The 21,662-nt window shown below is 42.6% G+C and overlaps 1 protein-coding gene across 1 annotated transcript in view; it reads left to right on the top strand.

Moving 5' to 3' along the window:
- Positions 1–21,662, top strand: part of LOC146860913 (mucin-5B-like) — a 307,179-nt gene that overhangs the window by 119,749 nt on the left and 165,768 nt on the right. Inside the window, exons 9-11 of the mRNA XM_085646181.1 lie at positions 16,029–16,167; positions 16,282–16,383; positions 18,046–18,222. Of these exons, the coding sequence (XP_085502307.1) occupies positions 16,029–16,167; positions 16,282–16,383; positions 18,046–18,222 (418 nt within the window). The remainder of the gene's footprint in view (positions 1–16,028; positions 16,168–16,281; positions 16,384–18,045; positions 18,223–21,662) is intronic.

The following is a 21,662-nucleotide window of genomic DNA, read 5'->3' as shown; positions in this document are numbered from 1 at the left end:
GCGGCCGGCGTCGAAGGCTCGGGACACTGGAGCCGTTACTCACGATGTCGAGCTGGATTCGGCGGCGTCGGCGGCGTCGAGACTGCAGATTTTCCCTTGTGTACTGGAAACAACACTTTCCAGCAATTCAGCAATTCAGTAGATGGTGAAGTCCTTTGGCCCTGTGACTTCAACAGGAGACTGGCACTCTTCCAGTCCTTGGAGATTTCCTAGCAAGTGTTCAGAGAGTACACACCAAGTTCCTCTCTCCTTGTTCCTTGGCAAAAATAAAGAAGCAGCTTTCAGGTTCCTCCACAGCAAAACAGCACTCTGGCAGAAAGGGGAGGCAAGTCCTTAGATCAGCAGGCTTCTTGTCCTTGGTACAGGTTTCCTTGTCAGAAGTGATCTGAGTTCTTGGTTCAGGGGTCCTTCTCTTATACCCCATTTCTCCTTTGTTCCCTTTGTCCAAACAGGGAAATTCCCACCATCTCAGGTTTGTTGTGGGTGTTGCCAGGCAGAGGCACCTGGCCTATTCACTGAGCAGGGCAGAGTCCTCAGCCGCCCAGCAGGAGGCGGAGCCAGTATTGTCACTGGCAGGAGCAGGGCTATCAGTCGCCCAGCAGGAGGTGGGGCCAGTATTGTGTCAGGCAGGGCAGGCTACTCTTCCCTCACTCTATGTGTAAACGCCCCATTCACCCCGTACTGACTCATTCAGACCTCTGGAGCCACCCAGCCCCTGACACACACACCAAACCAGCAGAGACCGGTAGATAGTTGGACAAGAAAATAGCCACTTTCTAAAAGTGCTATTTTCAAACATAGAATTTAAAAACCATCCATCCTAAAGGGTGTGTTATTAAATTCTGAGTTCAGGGATACTAAACTCGACTTGCTACCATGCTCCCTGAGTCAGATAGATTATAATGGAGTTAATAATCAGTCTGCCCAGTCTGGCCTATTGGAGGCAGGTAGCCCTTCAATAGTGAAAAACGAAAATGGCTGTAATTCACTATTAGGTCATGCCACACACATCAGGGCATGACCTACCTTTTACCAACAATGCAACCAGCCCTAGGGCCTACCATAGAGGTGTCTGAAATGTGGCAAAGTGAAGGTTTAGAGACTGGCAAGTAGGTTTCCTTACCAAGTCGACATGGCAGTCAGGGACTGCACGCAGGCGCTGCGGTGGCAGGCCTGAGACACATTTTACACGCTGCTTCCGTGGGTGGCACAACCAGTGCTGCAAGCCCACCAGCAGCAGTTAACTTACACGCCCTTGGCACACGCAGTGCACTAGACTAGGGTCTGAACAGTAAGTCAACCAAGCCAATCATGGTAACACCAATCAATGTAACAATTTAACATAGGGATCACTTGCACTGTGGCACTGATCAGCAGTGGCACAGTGCCCAAAGTAATAATCCAGCAAAAACATCGTAAACAGAGGAGGCAAACAGAAAAAAATGGAGGAGAGACTCATGCCAATGATGCCAGGTCTAACAAGACTTATATACCTCTTCAGAGAAATCATGCTGTTATTGAAATGCATTTTTTAAAATACTCCACCCAACATTCTTCTGTTAGCATACATTTCGACATGCATGGTCTCCCAATTGATCCTGAAAAAACTAGATTCCCTAATTTAGGAATATTATTTGATGTAATTGATGATGTTATTTTCACTCACTTAGTCTTGTAATGTTGGGCTTTATTCTTCTTGATTCTAACGTTAGTTCTTGAAATGGACTTCCATCACTATGTATGCATTCTAAATTTTACATCCTTCTCTACCGCTTTTTCAAGTGTAGACAATGTAAGTTGAAGCACTTCACCCTTTTATGGTCTGGTGATGAATCCTGCTACTCTGTAAAGTTACTTTTATTGCGAGTTCATTTTCTAACACTGAGCCACACCATTTATTAGACTCTCATTGCCTTCAATCACCACAAATTCATTGTTGCGCAAGCAAATTAAATCCACTTTTTTTGTATTTGGGCTAATACAATTCAATGATCATCAGTTATACGTGTGTTGGGTGTTTGGGAAATGAAAGATCTACAGGCAAAATTGTTTCTCTATAAAACACTTATTGGCTTAAGGTAGCTCTTATTGGAGAATGGTCTCTTGTATTCATAATTTGAAAAATTTCAACTATCAGAACGTACCTACGTTGGAGAAATATGTAATCTATTAAGCATCTTTGTTTGCAGTAGCGGCCCGTGGAGGAATTGCTGGGGGGCGGGGCGGGGCGGGGGAGGAGCAGGGTGGTGGGTAGTAGGCCGAACGGAGGTAAGTAAACAAATAAATAAATAAAACAAATCTCATTGCGCGTGCTGCATTGCCAAATGCGATGCAGCACGCGTAATGACATTTGTTTTATTTATTTATTTGTTTACTTACCTCCATTCGGCCGTATTCTGTAGTTTACTACCCCTCACCCTGCTCCTACCCCGCCTGCCCCACTGCCCAATTTGTCAATGAGATTGGGCGATATGTCCCTGCGATATCCGAAGGCTTATCCTTCTTTTTAAAGACAATAATGGTAGCTTCACTCCATGATTTAGGTGTCATACCAGTTTGGGCGGCTTGACATACTGCCCAAAAATAAATGTTAAGGTCTTGAAAAAAAATCCGATATAATTCTAATGGAAGCTTATCTGGCCCTGCCGCTTTGCCTCGAGTCATAGAATTAATAGCTTGTTCTAATTCGTCCATTGTAATAGGACTATCTAGTGCTCCAGCCTCCTCCTGCCCTAAGTGATGATATTGAACGTCTAAAGTTCCAAAACCCGCATCGTCAATTTCTCCATCCTGTTCAGTATAAAGTTTATGATAAAAGCTATGAAATATCTCTAGGATCTCATGGGGGTCGTGTGTCAATCTACCCGACAGATCCTTCATACCATCTACTCTTTGTGATGCCTCTTTGGTACGTAGCCTTTGAGCTAAACAGCGCCCTGAGGCCTCCCCAAATTCATAGCGCTCTTTCTTAAAAAGCTGATATTTTATAGCAATCTCCTTACACCATATCAGATTAATATTGGCCTTACATCTGGCCACTTCCATTTGCACCTCAGTAAGATTAGTTCCGAACTGGATCCCATGTGCCAATTTTCCCTCTGCTAGTTTCAATCTGTCATATAGCTTCAGAATCCTACGTTTGGCTTGTTTCTGTTTGTGAAGTCCAAAGCTCAACACTTCCCCTCTAAAACAGGCTTTAAAAGTATCCCAAACATTCCCACAGTTTGTAGAATAACAGTTTACCATAAAGAAGTCTCTGATCCATGTATTCATATATTCAATAAAACCGTTATCCAAGAGGAGTGCTCTGTCAAGCGTAAATACCCTCGGTGTCACGTTATCCCCCAATGCTGGAATATCCAAAACAACTGGAGAATGATCTGAAGTAATTCGGGGAAAGACTTGGATTTGAGCTTTAGTTAATAGTAACGGGGATATGAAAAAGTAGTCAAGCCGCACTAATTTATCATGTGGGTAAGAATAAAAGGTATAGCCAGGATCATATATGTTAAGTGCACCCCATGCATCCACTAACCCATGTTCCGAAATGAGACAGAGCATTAAACACCTTAGGCTTCCGACCTTTATACTGTTGAGTGCCTGCTAATAACTCACTGGGCGCTAAATTAATATTAAAGTCCCCACATAGCACAAGAGGAGTGGGCCATGATGCAAGTTCAACATTTAGGTGTTCAAGAATGAGGATTCATCCAGATTAGACCCATATATTATACAGACCGTAAATTTAAACCCCCCGTTGCACATTCAACAATTGCCCACCTCCCATAACTATCTACCTCTCCACACCCTGAGACTTGTATACCAGTTTTGGCGAAAACAGCCACCCCCGGTTCGTAGTTGTCTGTTGTGATGTGGCAAGAGTGAATACCCCAAATCTAATAATACTTTGCGGTCCCCCCACGGTATGTGTGACTCCTGAATACATATAAGATCTGGTTGTATCACCCTAAGTTCAGCAGCAACTCTTTGCCGTTTATTAAAGTTATTAAGTCCACAAACATTAAACAAGCACATTCAAAGCCCTACTTTAGCTATATGAATGGTATGGATGCCATCCCTTAGTTAATTCTGTGACCAAAATTTTAGTATTTATCATTTTCACCAAATCATAGATACTGTGGATTGATTCCCCCCCCTTACACCCCTCCACCCTAAACCCACTCCCCCACCCTGTCTTCCCCCTCCCCACCCCCATTCCAACAAAAAGGCAAAGGGACTCGTAGTCCCAGTAATGACAAGCTCCCCCTACCCGGGGCCCCCCGTCCCACACTCAGAAAACACCCAAAAAACAAGTAAATCCAACCTTTTATCAACAGCTCGGCAAGTCAAGAAAAAGGACAACTAAGCCTCAATTCCTTATCTACACATGCTTTGCTGATAAACCAAATGCATTATAATCATCATTCTAGCCACCCCTCAATATTAGCAAGCAAATCATTATACATCATTGTACATAGGTTGTTCTATTTTAGATTGTATGCAGATATTCCTTAGCTTGAACTTCTGAGGTAAAGAATTTAACGTGATCCTTAAACAGCACCTTTAACTTCGTGGGGTTAAGCAAAAAGGCTTGTGCCCCCTTGGCGTGAAATAATGAAATGAGTTGGCAAAGCTGCCAACGTTTCTCAACTGTATAATGACAGTAGTCAGGTCGAACAAAGAATTCCACAGCCTTTCCCATTCTCTTTCTATCGGGGCGGACAAGCTCATACAAAGCCTCATGAGCAAGAAAATTATTGAGAGAGATTAGAATCGCACGAGGTTTTGTAGATTGATTAGAACGGATAGAGAATGGAAATCGGTGCGCCCTTTGCACCTCCTTCTGCCAATCCCAATGTTTTAGTTCCGGAAAAGCCTCAGAAAATAACTCAGAAACAAACTTGCGAGGATCTTGACCCTCCATCCCCTCTGGAATCTGCAAAATTCTAAGATTACTGCGACGAGCGCGGTTCTGTAAATCAACAAATTTCCATTGAATGTCTTCTTTCGTAGAACGCAAGGTCTCTGTTAAAGTCTTCTGCACAGCCAGTTCGTCCTCTAGGGTGGAAATCCTAGCCTCAGATTCATTAAGCCTCGTTGTAAATTCCGTACAAGTCTTTGCTATCCGCCGTCCTGTATTCTGTAATTTACGGCAAGAGGTCTGTACCTTCTGACTTTCTACCCTCGTTTCTTCCCTATGTGCCATCATAGTATTATAAATCAGGGTGAGCTAAATCTCTTCTGAAGAATCTATGAGTTTACCTTTACCTACTTCTGTAGTTGGACAAGAGCCTGTTTTATTCATAAAATAATTATCCCAGTGAGATGCGTCGTCAATATTAGTACTATCCACTAATGCAGAGCCCTGTTTGCTCTCATAATTTTTTCGCACTGTGCCAGGGCTATCATCCGATATGTCCCACTCGATATCTTCTGGATGAGTTCTACTAAAATCGCTGCCACCTACTCCTTGCGGTTCATCGCAAATCTTAGAGCCCAGCTCAATATCCTCACTGGAATTGGAATGTCCTGAGAGTGAGAAAAAGTTATCCTTCACAAGTGGGTCTGTACCCTGAGAGTCTACCTCTGACTCAGTATGTAAGGGTATTACAGAAATAGTACTAGTTTTTGACAATTTTGCCACGCCATCATAGACACTCCCACCTGTAAATATTAGTGGGTTTGTGTCCATGTCACCCGTATTTTGCAGAGTGAGAGAGTCAGTAGTTTTTTCCCCCCTTTTCTTTGGCACCAGTAAAAAGCTGGGGAATAGTACGTCTACCACTGGCATCCTTATGTTTATCTATGCCAGTTTTTTCCTGAACGCTATCCCCGTTGCTACTTTTGCACCCTTGACTTGCCTGCTTAGGAATCCTGGGGAGGACGCCTCCAACCCCTACTCCACTGCCATTGGAGTCAGCCAGGGGGCGAGCACTCCCTTTCGCAGCCTTCGGCGGCATTTCTGGACCAACACACTGCAATCCTAATCGGCCTCCGTAGAATGCTTCCGCCACGAAGAAGCCCTGCCGAGCACTCCAGCAGACTCTCTGCAGTCATCGCAGCCCCCGCTGAGCCCCAGCCACGGCGAAGTTCAGCATTCCAAGGGAGGTGCTCACCAGTACAGCCCAGTTAGATCTCCCGCGGATTCAGCAGGTACTCTGTTTCTCCCCACTCACTTCTACGGATGATAAGCTATGGGCAGAAAAAACACCTTCGTTTAGTCCCGCATACCCAGAGGAACCAGTGTGCATCCGTGCACAAACCGCATTCAGCTGTATTTCTGTCCAAGATGTCTATGCACAGGTCCTTCGCTCTTTCAAGAAAAGAAAAAGATAAACGCCATGCCGAGTACCAGAATAATGATAGCCATTAGATTCAGCACTCCATTCTGTGTTGAGACGGGTTAGCCCAGGAGTGGTCAGCTCACACGTCCGAGCTCTCGGACACCATCTTGCCTTCTCCTGTCTCCCGCACCCTTAATGAAACGTAAAAAAGTACTCCGTCATTGAGAAGGAACTTTTGGGGTGTGTGTGGGGAATTGATCATTTTCAAAACTTTCTGTGGGGAAACCGATTCCTGCTGAGAACGGACCACAAACCTTTGGTATCGATATTATCACCTTGTGGAGGTCGTAATGCCACTGCACTCATTGGCAGGCTCATGTCGAAGCTACAAGAGTATAACTTCTCTGTAGAGTATGTTCCAGGTAGAAGTAATGTTACTGCTGACTGTCTGTCCCAGTTGCCTTGTCCTTCTGAAGAAAAAGCCTTTGTGAGTGATGAAGTTGAAGTTGTTGCATCTTTAGGAGATTTTGTGGCCAAGGAATTTTCTGCTATAACTGAGGACGCCTGGAAGAGGAGTACTGTAGGAGATAATAACTGGAATCTGTTGAACCAGTGCATATTAGAGGGTTGGCCTAGAGTCAGTATTGTCCCTTCTGAGATGAGATCATATCAGCAGGTGTCCAATGAATTAGAGATTGAAAGTGATCTCATCTTTAAAGGTGGTAAATGTGTTCCTCCTGAGTCTATGCAAGAAGAAATTCTTAAACTTGCCCATGAGAGTCATCTTGGGATGTCATCTATGAAAAGATTAGTTAGATCCAGTTTCTGGAGGCCCAGCATGAACAAGATGGCAGAAATTGGCCTTTGACATTTATGGTCCATTTTACTGTTTGCCACAAGATGCCCATTTCGCCTTGGTGTTAATTGATTATCATTCAAGATGGCCTGAGGTTAGGTTTGTCTCACATGCTACATCTCAGATTATTATAGAGTTCCTTAGGGAAGTGTTTGCACGTGAGGGGAGTCCTGAGGTCCTTATCACAGATAATATGGTACAGTTGAAGTCCCATGAAATAGAGGATTTTCTTCGTTTGTGTGGTGTTAAACACATTACCACTCCCCTGTATGAACCACAAGGTAATGGTCAAGTAGAAAGATTTAATTGTGTACTTAAGGAGTGTATAGAGTGGGCTAGAAAGTCTGGCAGTGAGTGGAAGGAGGCTTTACGGGAAAGACTGTGGATGTATAGGATCACTCCTCATTCTGTTACTGAGCTTAACCCGTTCCGTCTTTTGAGAGTTAGAGAACCATCATCTACGTTGTGTCCTTGCTGGATTAAGAAGAAATTGAGTGGTTCTGTTTCTGCTGAACGTCACAGCACTTCCTTGAGAGTCAAACAACATCAAGATAGAATGAAGTCGTATTATGATTCCAAATGGAGAGGTATTGGGCCCGATTCCCAGAACTAACTTAAGACAAAATCCTAAACTTACTACTTTTGGTATTCACAGAAGTTAGGATTTTGTCTTAAGTTTGTCTTAAGACAAACTTAAGACAGACTTAAGACAGACTTAAGACAGACTTAAGACAGACTTAAGACAAACTTAAGACAGACTTAAGACAAACTTAAGACAGACTTAAGACAGACTTAAGACAGACTTAAGTTAGGATTTTGTCTTAAATTTGTCTTAAGTTTGTCTTAAGTTTGTCTTAAGTCTGTCTTAAGTCTGTCTTAAAACAAACTTAAGACAAAATCCTAACTTCTGTGAATACCCAAAGTAGTAAGTTTAGGATTTTGTCTTAAGTTAATTCTGTGAATCGGGCCCGAAGTGCCTACTTTTGTTATAGGTGATCTAGTCGCCGACTGGATGAAGGAAAGCCGGCTTAAGCTGAACTCAGACAAGATGGAGATCCTCATCCTCGGGCGCAACCCCTCAGCATGGGATGACTCCTGGTGGCCCGCATCACTGGGGACACCCCCGGCCCCTACCAACCACGCACGCAACCTGGGAGTCATCTTCGACTCAAAACTCACCATGACCAAACAAGTCAACGCAGTCTCCTCCACCTGCTTTAACACCCTCCGCATGCTCCGCAAGATCTACAGATGGATCCCGACAAACACGAGGAAAACAGTCACCCAGGCCCTAGTCAGCAGCAGACTCGACTACGGAAATGCCCTCTACGCCGGAGCCTCGTCCAAGCTCATCAACAGACTGCAAAGAATCCAGAACGCCTCTGGACGCCTAATCCTCGACGTCCCGCGCCGCGACCACATCACCCCCCACCTGAGGAACCTGCACTGGCTCCCCGTCGACAGAAGAATCTCCTTCAAGCTCCTGGTCCAAGCACACAAGGCACTCCACAAAACCGGCCCAGCCTATCTCAACAGTCAACTCTCCTTCTACGTACCCAACAGGAAACTCTGCTCCGCTGACCACACCCTGGCCACGGTCCCGCGCATCTGTAGAACCACATCCGGAGGCAAGTCCTTCTCCCACCACGCCGCCAAGACCTGGAACACCCTCCCCCTTAACCTACGACAAACCGAAGACCTGCTGACCTTCAGGAGACGACTCAAGACCTGGCTCTTCGACCACTAGCAGCAGCACCCCCCCCCCCCCTCTGACTCCCCCCTCAGCGCCTTGAAACCCTCACGGGTAAGTAGTGCACTTTACAAATGATCTGGGGTAAGGATACTTAAGCCTGGATATGTTGCTAAAGGTTCTTGCAAATACGGTCCAGCTCGCAAAGTAGTCAAGGTCAATCTGAATAGTATTGTGACTAACAATGGAAAAGTGTGGAATGTCAGACATGTGGTAAAATGTCAAAATGGTTCAAGTTGTGTTCCACCTTCTTATGGAAGGGAGATGTACTCTTTAAGAACCAATTTCTCTGGTCACTCTGATAACAACGCCAATGCTCAACCTGTTTTGGAAAGTTCTTCTTTTTCTCACAATTCTACAGATAACAACACTGTAGCATCTAGAATTAAGACTAGCAGGAGAGTCATCAACTCCCCTGTTAGATTTAGGGATTATGTGTAACTTATTTCTTTGTTGTTGTTCTTTTTATTCTTGCCTTGTTTATTTTACAGGGGTGAGATGTGTTATATTCTTTATGTTTCTGCATGTTTCTTTAATGCTTAGTTTTCATACCTGTTTATGCTTGAAAGCCATTCTGTAATCTGTTGCTATGGTTCATGATGTTCCATACAACAGAAGTTATGAGGATTTCTACCAGAGCTGTTGCTTGTACTGTGCTCTCTTAAATAAATCTCATCTTTTTATATACAACCCTTCTTGGATTGATTACTACACATATGTTCCATGGAGTAGTGGTTCTGATGAATTACAGTCATCAATGTTGACAAAGTAGCCGGTGGCAGTTTGTGTAAAAACAGGGACAGCACGCAGAGTTATTTAACGTGCAGTCCAATAGAGGAGCATAGTAAAAAACTTTGTTGCTGACATTTGTCGATAAATTTTGTGGAGTTGCGTGGGAAGCTTGAAAGTTGTTAACTTCAGTATCAGATGTTAAAGTTGTAACAGATTTCCTGCATGGTTGTGAGAGGAGGTGGGCAACCACTCCGGATCCCGGGTCTGCTATGTCGTACTGAGCACATGGCATGGTTTCATCAGATTGTTTTTACAACCACCAAGAGGTGGCAAAAGCACAGTTTTGGTACCACCAACCGCCACTACAGACAAAGGTGCTCTGAATGATGAGCCAAATTCTATTTTGTCTGCAGTCTTTTCCTAGACTATGACCCGATCTTTGTTATCCAACCAGGAATTGCTGGTTGCAGCCCCACTTCCCCAGTGGCTCAAAGGTTGTTCAATTCATTTCTGTTGTACTCTCAGAAGTCATTCAGTTCCTGTAAGCCAGCCAAATGTTCACTAGTATCACAAAGTCTTTCTACCACCACTGGGGCAGGATTGTCTAGGCCATGTACACATATCAGGATCCCAAATAGGACTTTATGGGGAGTACGACCACCCAAGGATCTTCTAGGCTGATTATTTAAAGCTCTCTGAACCTCATATAGATGATGCACCCAACTATAACTTGAATCCAATACTCTGGCCGTTAAAGACTGCTTTAAGTCACGATTCTTCCTCTCCACAATGGAATTTCCCACTGTATAAAAGGAGGAGGAATACTGCACATTTACATCCACTGTTTCTATAGTATCCCTGTAAGCCTTATCGGTAAACGTGGGATCTAAGTCTGAACGGAATGCAACTACTGCATATGTCCAGATGAAGACTTGCAACTCTTTTAGAACAGTTCGAGTGTCAGCAGATCGCTGTAGCCATACCCACAGGAATCAAGGTCAGGAATCCACTGCTAGCAGTATGTATATAAAAACAGGATAGTGGCTGCAGTGGTCCAAATAAATACCGGCAAGAGGCTTGTTGGAAATTAAGAAAGGTGTATATGGTAGACGTGCTATGGTGGAGACTTTCATTTGCTGCCAAATTTCACATTTAAGGACGTAGTCTTTAGTTTGTTCATATAGACTTGGCCACCAGTATTGTTGCTCTAGCAGTGAAACTGTAGCCCCAACCCATGTATGGGCAGAAGCCAACCCCTCATGTGCCGCTAAAATCACTTCTGGCCTGCGGTCCAAATTTGGTATTACTCTATCTCCCACTCCTGGAAGAGGAGCAAATGAAATATTCTGCTCACTCATTAGGTTAGAGTATTTTGCTGAATATGACTTGGATAGTGGAGCGCCATTGTGTGAAGTTGTGACAGCTACCATTATGCCTCAATCTATTCTCGTACTGGAACTAGTCACTGCAGTGATGACAGCAGTTTGCACTACTGCCTTTGCAGCTTTATCAGCCATTGAATTCCCTGCAACATTGAATCCAACAAGTTGGTGGCTCAGTCTGGATACAGTAATATGAATCACACAAATTGAGTGTTGGGAACTCTGGATCCATATTTGTTAGTGCCAGAATTAGAGCTTTCAGTTCAGTCAGCTGTGCAGTGCAATCATCTAATGATTGTGTATATGTTTTTAGAGGTTGAAATTCTCTGTCCACCATTTTACCCTTCACCGTTGTGCAAGCAGCGGAGTATTGATGTTTTGTACCCACAGCTGGTTGGACAGAACCATCAAGTCTAAAATATAAAGTCGAATTGATCTAGAGGCATTATTTCACTGGGCAGAGGGTATTCATGTTTATCTTGTAGGTAAGCTTGTGTTTGTAGTGTAGAGTCAAATCTGTAATCTACATCTGTTTCTGTTAGGGAATTGGCCCACTGTATCCAATTTGGATGTCAGACTTTCACATTAGGAACACTAGCCTTTGTGACAGACTCACAACAATTATGCGTTTTCCCTGAGCCAACAATCTTTCTTCAACCACAGCAGTCTGAACTTCCGTCAGAATGTTTTCTGTAGATGTCAAACACATTTCTGCATTGGAGTATAGGTGTGACGGATCAGCTCATAAAATGTTTTTACCGATTGTGCATAATCTGGTATGCATGTTCAACCAAAATTAATAAAACCAAAAAATGATTGTAGCCTTTTTATTGAGGTTGGTGGTTGTAAAAGCACACACTTCTATAAAAAGGCAGCACTAAGCATTTGCTTTCATTCTGCAACTTGTACGCCTAGAATAGGACAATGAGATAGGCAATGTTTGACTTTTTAAAATGTAATTTGTATCAAACCATAGGAAGTCATAGGACTGTGCAATCTACTCTGACCAGGTGGGCGTCTAAGGAATATTCAGTAGCATACGACAATGCTTCATTGTCCAATCTTCGTAACAGCTCTTTTACACAGGCTGAGAACAAACCTGGGCTGTTCTTGTACCTTTGGGCCAAATAACATTATTGTTTTAGGGACCCTAGGGAGGTAAATGCTGTCAAACACATGCTTTCAGGTGCTAGGTTTTGGCCGAAAAAGCCATTTGATATGTCTAATGTGGTTTAATATTTTTTGCTCACTATGTTATTCATTAGTGCCACGATATGTGCAGTTTGTACTGAAAGACTAATCTGTATGAGTGATCTGGTTTTGCTACTGGAAACAAAGGATTATTCCTTGAAGAGTTACAATGGTCATAGATACCTTGAAATCCAAGTTGTGTTCATATTTCTTTTTATTTCTTTAACTGCTTTGTAATTTTTCTTAAAGGGATACTGAGTTTGCACTTGGAACCCAGACCTTATGGACATTGTATACTAAGACAAATCCTTATCCCAGCCAACATGATTGTGATATAATTTGGAGCTTCTTGGCATACATATTTTTCCTGATTCTGAAACAAAGTTTCAGAAATCTTTTTCAGCCAAGAGAATGTCACAGCCAAATGTCTGGTACTCTGAACAGAGAACCTTATTGGTGTATTCATTTTGAATCTGTTTTAGCACATCAGTCAAAAGAGCAATCAATGGAGTTCAATGTGTTGTTGTATACATCTCAGCAAACACTGTGCCTCCAGTGGCACAATCGTCTGCGGGAGGAACCATTCCTAAAGGTAGGCATATTGTGTGAATTCTGCAGGCAGAACTTAGCGAGTCAGACTCCCGCCCTAACTCTCGGAACCAACAGAGACCAGATGTGGGATGCTCCAGAGATCCTCGCTCAGCCCTACTCTCTTTAACATCGCCTCCTGCACTGACAATACCCAGCTCCTCCTCTCCCTCACCAAAGAACCCAACATCACCAAGCACAACTTCCAAGAAGGGATGAAAGCCATTGTCACCTGGATGAAGAAGAGCTGCCTGAATCTCAACTCAGAGAAAACAGAAGTCCTCATCCTTGTCTCCACCCACTCCATGTGTGATGACACCTGGTGGCCCCCTGCCCTTGGAAAAAATCCCACCCCGACGGACAACGAAACCTTGGCATCATACTTGACTCATCGCTCAAGATGAACTAGTCCTGCTTCAACACCCTCACATACTCCGAAAAACATTCAGATGTATACCAATTGAAACCAGAAAAATGGTCATGCACGCCTTCATCAGTAGCAGACTGGAATATGGCAATGCTCTCTATGTGGAATCAACAAGTAACTACTTTGCAATCTCCAGACTGTCAAGAATGCCAGAGCCAAAATTATCCTAGACAATCCCCTTCACAACTATATAACCCAACACCTCTGCGATCTCTACTGGCTCCCCATCAAAAGACGAATAACCTTCAAGCTCCTCACTCATGCATACAAGGCCTGCCACAACATCGGACCAGCACACCTGAACAACCGCCTCTACTTCCACACACCCAAGAGACACCTCCAATCAGCTGACTTCACTCTGGCCACCATCTCATGCATCTACAAGACCAGAACAGAGGAAAGTCCTTCTCCTACCTCAAAGCGAAGGCCAGGAATGACCTCCCCTTACACCTCCTGCAAGTCCCTACACTGCTCTAGTTCAGGAAGGACCTCATGATTTATTTTTTGTGCAGAACAGAAATTCCTCCCATCCGGTGGGAATTTTTCTATTATTGAATTATTAGTCACTGGACTAATTGTCTGCATTGATAAATGCGTTTGTGCAGCTTTATCATTCCTCACTGTTGTTTTGCCGTTGTTTGCCTGACATGATGCATCATGCTTCTGTATAACAGTGTGATGCAGTGACCTGTGAGAAGGATATGAGGAGGTAGGGTCCTCTTTTACTTGAAATCTAGAAACATAAAGGTATTTGAGGATCAGAAGGCTTATTCCCTGGTTTGCTGTAGGAAAATAGCAAAGCTGAAGACAATATTGTGAAGAATCACAGCTGACCAATGGTATCTGGACCTGGATTGTTCTTTTTGTTGCCCTCTGCTTCACACACCAAGAGACTCTAAGTGCTCCTCTTGGTGTCCTCGGGGGCTTGGAAGTGAAGTCCAGTGGCTGTTTAGGCAACAAAAAAAATTTGGGGCCTTTTTACAAACTTTTGCTCTAGAGCTGAAACATATTCGACCAGCAGTTCCATGGCTTCAAATTGAATTTCAGGTTTGTCCAATGCAGACAAGGGTTTTTCTGCAGCTAAATGACTAAGTCCTTAGAAACCTTTTTGAGCTTCCCTACTTGCAGGCCGCAGCAGGGACAATCAACTTGCTGTATCCTGTTTGTGCTCCCTCATTGTCATCCTCAAATGAGGTCCTGAACTACATTGACCATTCACTTTTATTAGTGCTTTGCACTTTTTAATGTTATATTCATTTAATTCTTTAAAATATTGTATTTCCATGTCTCCATATTGGAGTTTTATTCCTTTGCTGTCATTTTGTCTCGATGTTTATAAATTGGAGTGCGATGTATATTGTGTTGTGTTTTTGACTTTATATCCTGTTTTTGTTCTTCTAAATGCATTGCACATTTTCTTTAAACTAAGCATGTCTGCTCTGTGTCATAGCTATCAGGGTTGAGCACAAGCCTGACTCATTGAAACCTGTGTCTGAGCCGAACAAGCTGGTTACTTTATTAATTGTGGTGGACTTCAGTCTACTTCAACTATAATCCACTTTCTCACAGACACTACCAGGCACACATTTCATGCTGATGCTGGTGAATTGCATTTAACCTGACACCTACATAAGACACAGTTTGACAAATGTCGTAATTTCCTCCCTTATATTTACCTTAGTAAACAGGGACTACTAGGGCGGAACTGCCAGTTCTACTGTGTTACCAGAATCATAAAGTCTGTCTGCTAGTTCTTATTATTCGGTGTCATCTCTTCTCCAGGGATTTGAGCAGCCACTCTTTAAATCAAATATATTTTAACTGCAATAATCAAGACAATCAATTCTTGATAAATGATTTTTTTTTAGTAAAAGCAACTCAGAACAATTCATTCGGAAAGAACATTGTTTATTTAAGGAATCCAGCAAATGCAAACATAGAATTCTCTACAAATGCACATTGTAATATGCTAATATGTTTATATTACAGATTTGGGTCCAGATTCTCAGAGGTTTAGCGTCGGGTTAGTGTTATTTTTGTACTGCTGAACCTTTTTTGGGATTCACAAACCAATCCTAATTGGTATTTGCATTGGTTTGTATTGAAAAGCAACACAAAGCGGCGTGAAACGCTGCATTGCATTTCTTTGCATCAAGGGGGTGTAACATGAGCATACCTGTGCTACCACCCATGCTTTTTGATGCTAAACCCGAGTCTCAAACATCATTAGAAAGGGTTTAGAAACAAAACTTAATACAGCTGAAAAGCAGGCGTTAGACAGAGACATTTTTCATTTCTCTGTTCCTTTGCGACTTTGCATGTGTGCTGAAGTGTCCCGCACACATACAAAGTCAGAAAAGCTTTTTTACTTGTCCAAACATAGTATTTTGTACAGAAAGGATACCCTTCCTGGTCAAAACCTAAGCGAGGCTCATGCACACAGCCTATCGGCATGGCGCTAAGGTGTGTGTGTGGCTCTCTGCAGCTGTAATCAGCACCAGGGCTAGGGAGAGAGGGAGAGAGAGCCATATCCTTGTGAATATAGCTCTTCCTGCTCTCTCACTGTCACGCGGTGCGGCACAACCTTTTTGGCTGATGAGATGTATTCAGTAACAGCTATGACAATCTGGGCCTAAGACATGTGCTGAAGCATCATTAAAAAAAACACAACTATCTTGTCATTTCCATCTCATGTTTGTGATTTTTCTAGCATAGCAAAATTAGATCTTTAAGATAGTAAAAACTATTTTTAAATGCTTTTAAACAAACAGATGCATGATGTACTAACCTTTGAAAAAATTATGCTCTCCACACACAGCACATGCAACAGAGGAAAGTGGAGCTGCACACAAAAAGATGTAGTAGGAACATGTGTCACGTACGGAGAAGGGCACTACATCACTTTTGACAACCGACGCTATGTTTTTAATGGTAACTGTGAATACATATTGGCTCAGGTAACCAGAATTTTAGTTATATTTTTGTTATTTGAATGGGTGCACCTATCAGTATACAGAACAGCCAGTGCTGAGTGCTTGTCCAGTAACATGCAATGTCATTGATTTTGACAGGACTTTTGTGACTCCATTGGTACCTTTCGAGTGATTACTGAAAACGTTCCCTGTAGCACTCTTGGCACCACCTGCTCTAAATCTATTAAAGTATATGTGGGGGTGAGTATCTTTGCTATGTGTTTAAATAAAGTGTGTGCTGAAGTGAAGTTCCAATAAGGACACAAAACATTTTTCTAGGACAGTACTTTTTATTGTTTACCACGAAAGGCTAGTGATGGTGGTACTAATAGATGTCTTTCTATAATTCTGGGATCCATGTTGACATATTACATAGGACAGATCATGCAAACTCACAGAATGCCTAAATCCATGGTAAACCCGAGTCTGGGAAAACCTAGGGATAATATATCCTTACATTAGGGACTATAGTAAAATATTTTGTATATTCGAGAGCCCAGGTTCCTATTCAGATTAACAGAATGATGATAGCAGTGTAGTGGCGTGCACCAATATACATTTCTGGTTTTATATGGTAGATATATTTTTGTTTTGAGAGAAGCGTTCCCAAATGTGCAAGCCCTATCAATACAGAATATATTAAACGGCTTAAGCATTTGTGAACTACTTCACAAGATGTCAGAATCTCCAAGGGGCATATTATCAAGAACGGCATTAAAATTATCGCCGGTTTAGCGGCTGAAAACTGCCGCTAAAGCAGCGGTAATGGGCTTGATAATATGCCCTGGAGAATTCCAATAGAAGCCCATGTTCACACCAGAACATAGACTTTTATTGGAATTCTCAAGGGCATATTATCAAGCCCATTATCGCCGCTTTAGCGGCAGTTTTCTGCCGCTAAACCAGCGATAATGTTTAACGCCGTCCTTGACAATATGCCCCCAAGTTTTCCTAATAAATATACATTGTTTTTGGCAAAAATTAAGATTTCTGTTCTAATGATTGACATCAGACAAGCATATTACATCTGCAAATATGTGTTTCTTTAAATAGGACCTCTTGAGTAAATTACTAAACACTGATTATTTTAAGTTTTAGTGAAACGTTTGTAAAAATGGGTTTACTGATTCTGCTCTAAAATGTCTAGTAAAATATATGTGACTTTTAAACGGACACATGGAATAAATATGTAATCACAAAAAAACATATTTCACTGACATTTCGGAAAAAGAACAGGGGAGGATGTTATCCAAAGAGAGCATAATTTTAATTGAATGTAGTAGATCACTTCAAACAATGTTTTCGAAGTATAAGTATTTATATTCACCAAATGAATAGTTTTAGAAACTAAAATATCTTAAATTATTGTACCTTTTATTGTTCTATTGTATTGTTATATTGTAAGGTTACTAAATACACTTTTGCATAATTATAGCCATGCTTACAACATCAGTGGAAAGGGTGAGAAGGATTTACTTTCCCCCTTAAGGTATGTTCATAAAAACGAATGTTCTTTGAAGAGACTTCGGCAGAGTAGTCCACCATTCTTGGGTCGTTTGTAAGAATTCACATTACTTTAATTAGCATATATTTGAACTATTGCACCTGCTCAAAGGGGCTACATTGTTTTGCCACATTTGTATAATACATAACTAATAAAAGCCATATTCACCTTGACAAGTGGCACAGACTTAATTCTTGGTCTCTCAAAAGAAAGATTATTATTATTGTTGTTGTTGTTGTTATTATTATAAAGTAACACCCCATCGTTTTGCAAGAGCAGCAGAATAGCTGAATATCAATGCTGTTGCTCTATACGTGTAACAAGTCAGCCTGTTGATTTGCCTGTTGTTCCTTTGTCAGAGCTGCCTCCTGATTTTAAGTGGAAACCACTACAAAGAAACTGTGTGTAAAATTGAGGAGGTGCCATACAAGGTGCGAGAGCATGGCATCTTTCTGGTGATTGACGTTGGCACTGGATTGATTCTAATTTGGGACAAGAAAACCAGAATTACCATCAAGCTGACCAGTAATTACAAGGTGAGTTATTTGAGCCATATTATATGCTCAAATTATCGAAACCTATTATGTTGCTTCAAACTTCATTGGTTTCAGAAAGACAGCTGGTTTCAGAAAGACAGCCAGTAAAGCAGCAATGGCCATCCAAAAGAAATAAAGCTACAGTGGTATTCTCACAGTAAACTATGAATAACTTTTCATCCATAACAAACAATTAGAAAGAGTCACCCTTTTCTTACATTTAGGGCCTCATTATGATGTTGGCCTGAAAGGCTCCGAACAGCATTCGAATTTTCCTAACTTGTGTCAGAACTCATATTCCAACCGATTCGGAAACATTTCCGACCGACCGATTACGATAGAAGGTAACCATAGGATCTTTCCGACTTGGTTCTGGCTGACATTCAGAAACTCTGAGTTGGTCGGAGCAGCATCATACAGCTCTATGGACTGCATTTCTGACCGACGTATTATCATGTCAGATTTGGACAGCCTTTCCGAATTGGTCTGTCCGACACGGAATGGCTATCAGATCCTGAATTTGGGGGCCCTTAGCAGGCCCCTATGGGGTGCCCGCCAATGGGTGCAAGGTTTTCTATAACCACCCCTTTTTTCAATGGGAGCCTGTGTTGTTGGACGGAACAAAGGCTCAATGGGTGTCCAACCGAACGATGTTCAGAAACATCGTAATCGGTCAGTCGGACACGCCGAGTCGGTCGGGATTCCTTTCTGACAGACAACGTAATGAGGCCCCAAATGTGCATAGAATCTTTTGACATACAATATACAGTGATTAATCTAGCAGAGTGTGCCCACCTCTAAACTTTGGTGATGGATTTCTAAATCAGGTAATGTAGCACTGCACAAATAATAATACTGAGCCCTCAGTAAGACCAGAAAAGCCAGCTACGCTACCCAATTGCATTGTAGGTGCTGGAGATATTTAATGTAAATTTGTGTGGCAGTTGCCTTCTCCCACTCTCACCTTAAATATGGTTGCCATGACAAAACATTATTAATGATTGTGAAAGATATGTTTCTTCTGTTGAAGCTGTCGCCAGTCTCTAAATAGATTTAAACTCCATGCTGGGTGTTATGATTAGCTCTATGGGAGCTGGTGATGGAATGTAGAACCTTTCCTGTGTCATGGAATGGTGTGATGCATGGTATGATGCACCACTCATTCCATGGTGGAAAGGAAAGATAGAGGCGGTTGGTGCTGTCTTATAGATCCTGCTGTTTCACTGATTAAACCTTCATATCAACTTAAAAGCGGATCTCGACTATCATTTCACTGGCGACGAGAAGACTATGCCTGATTGGGGACAGGCAGCACGGCGAAGCACCAATTCCCCTGACTGGATTTAACGTCTCTTCGAGTTCTCTTGCGGCCCGAGTGATCGGCAGAGACTCGTGATCGACACGAAGAAGTAACGCTCCTGTCGAAGAAGTAACCAACAGGAAGAAGGTTCCTCCGTGAGTTCGTTGCTATTTTTGGACAATTTTGAACTATATCAAGTATATTTTTTAAAAAAAGGAAAAAGTACCGTTAACTCCACGCGCTGGTCTTCGCGCTGGTCTTCGCGTGCTGGTTCTGTCGGCTGGAACGCAACGCACGTCTCGGCACGTTCAAGACGCTCGTCACCTAGCAACGCCTCAACGCTCCTGATTGGCCCATTCTGTTACCCGGCAACAACCCGATAAACAGAGTCACGAACGAAGCGTTTTTGTCAACAAAACTTTAAGCGTGAGCACACGCTTTGCTTGGAAACAATACCGATGTATTCTGGTATATTTTTACATAGAGTTGACATTTGAACAAGGGTTTTGGTGGAGTTTTGGTGGAGTTTTGGTGAAATTTTATAGAGGATTGGGGGATTTAAAATCCTTTACTAGTTTTACTAGTTCTATTTTTTTTTTAATAAAAATGGCATTAGCCTCATCCTCTAGTATGTCACAACCACCTCCCTTTTTGTCCGAAGAGGGTGATCCCATTTTGCCCTGGAAAAGGTGGAAAAACCTTTTTGACTCCTACATTGTAGCCATTGGTGGGGAGAAGTTTTCAGCTGTCAGGAAACAGGCTATACTACTTCATAACTTGGGTGTAGAAGGAAGAAACACTTATGACAGCATGGATCTCATTCCAGTGGGCGAAGGTGATGCTGCTCCTAGCGATGTGTTTGAGATGTCCCTAGTTATGTTGGAAAAGTATTTTGGTCCACGTATCAACGTGGTTCTGGAGAGACACAAATTTTTTACTAGGATCCAGGGTCCAGTTGAACGTGTGGGCAGCTATGTGGCAGCTCTAAAAACTCTTGCACGAACGTGTGAGTTTGGTGATCTTGCGGATTCGCTAGTAAGAGATCAGTTGGTAAGATGCACTAACAGTGTTCGAGTTCAGGAAAAGCTCTTATCTAAAAATCCCTCTTTGACTGAAGCTGTAGCCATTGTTGAGGGTATGGAGAACACTTCAAAATGGGTTAAGGAAATTAGGAAAAACAAGGAAGAGAAAAGTCAGAAACCTAATGAGGTACATGCCATAGAGGAAGAAGAAGAAGACAATTTGGAGTCTTGCAACAGTTTAGCGAAGATTTCTGCGTCTTCTGGTGGGAAGACTGCTGAGAAGGATGTACGCGTGCGCGTTCCCTTGAAGAGCACTCAAAGTAAAGTGGAACGTGACAATCATAGTGGTTCTTCTTCTGATAAGCCCTCTTCTTCAGTCTCTAAACCTAAATGTATGAGATGTGGAAGCTTCTCACATTTCTCTAATTATCCGCATTGTTATGCGAGGGAGGCAATGTGTAACAAATGTGGTGTCAAGGGGCATTATGCGAGAGTCTGCAAAGCTTCTGACAGAGCTCGCAACCCTCAGAAGAATGTGGAGATTGTGCGTACCATTCTGTTGAGTGTTAGGGCTGACGATGGAAAAATAGATGCAGATAGTATAACCATGCCAGAGTGTAAAATTATGGTTGATGGGTTTGACTTTTCTGTGTTGGCTGACTCGGGATCGCCTTTTACCATGATTGGTAACAAACAGTGGGATGAGTGTGTAGGTCTGGACAATGTAGCATTGTTGAGGCCAGATATCAATCCTGTCAGCTATGGGGGATCCAAGATCAATGTCTTAGGTTATGTTCAAGCATCTATTCAATTTAAAGATAGGTGTACTATGGGGAAAGTTTATGTAGCTGAAAGGGGTGACAATTTGCTTGGGTGGAGGCATCAGCGTGATCTTGGTATCATGCTTAACCCTTGTGCTAAGGATCCTAATAATCAGGTGATGCTGGTAGATTCTTGGGACTCAAGTTCTGATTGTTTTGAGAAATTTCCTGAAGTATTTTCAGATAGCTTAGGCTGTCTGAAGGGGTTTGAGCATCGCATTGTCCTCAAGGAGAAAGCTATTCCTTGTGTGCACAAGGTGAGGAGGGTGCCAAACATGATGATCGAACCACTGAAGG

The sequence above is a fragment of the Triturus cristatus genome, chromosome 3_1 (assembly GCF_964204655.1).
Source record: "Triturus cristatus chromosome 3_1, aTriCri1.1, whole genome shotgun sequence".
NCBI classification, from domain to species: Eukaryota; Metazoa; Chordata; class Amphibia; order Caudata; family Salamandridae; genus Triturus; species Triturus cristatus.
The sequence above is the reverse complement of the archived record's forward strand: the minus strand, read 5'-3'. Positions and strand labels throughout refer to the sequence as shown.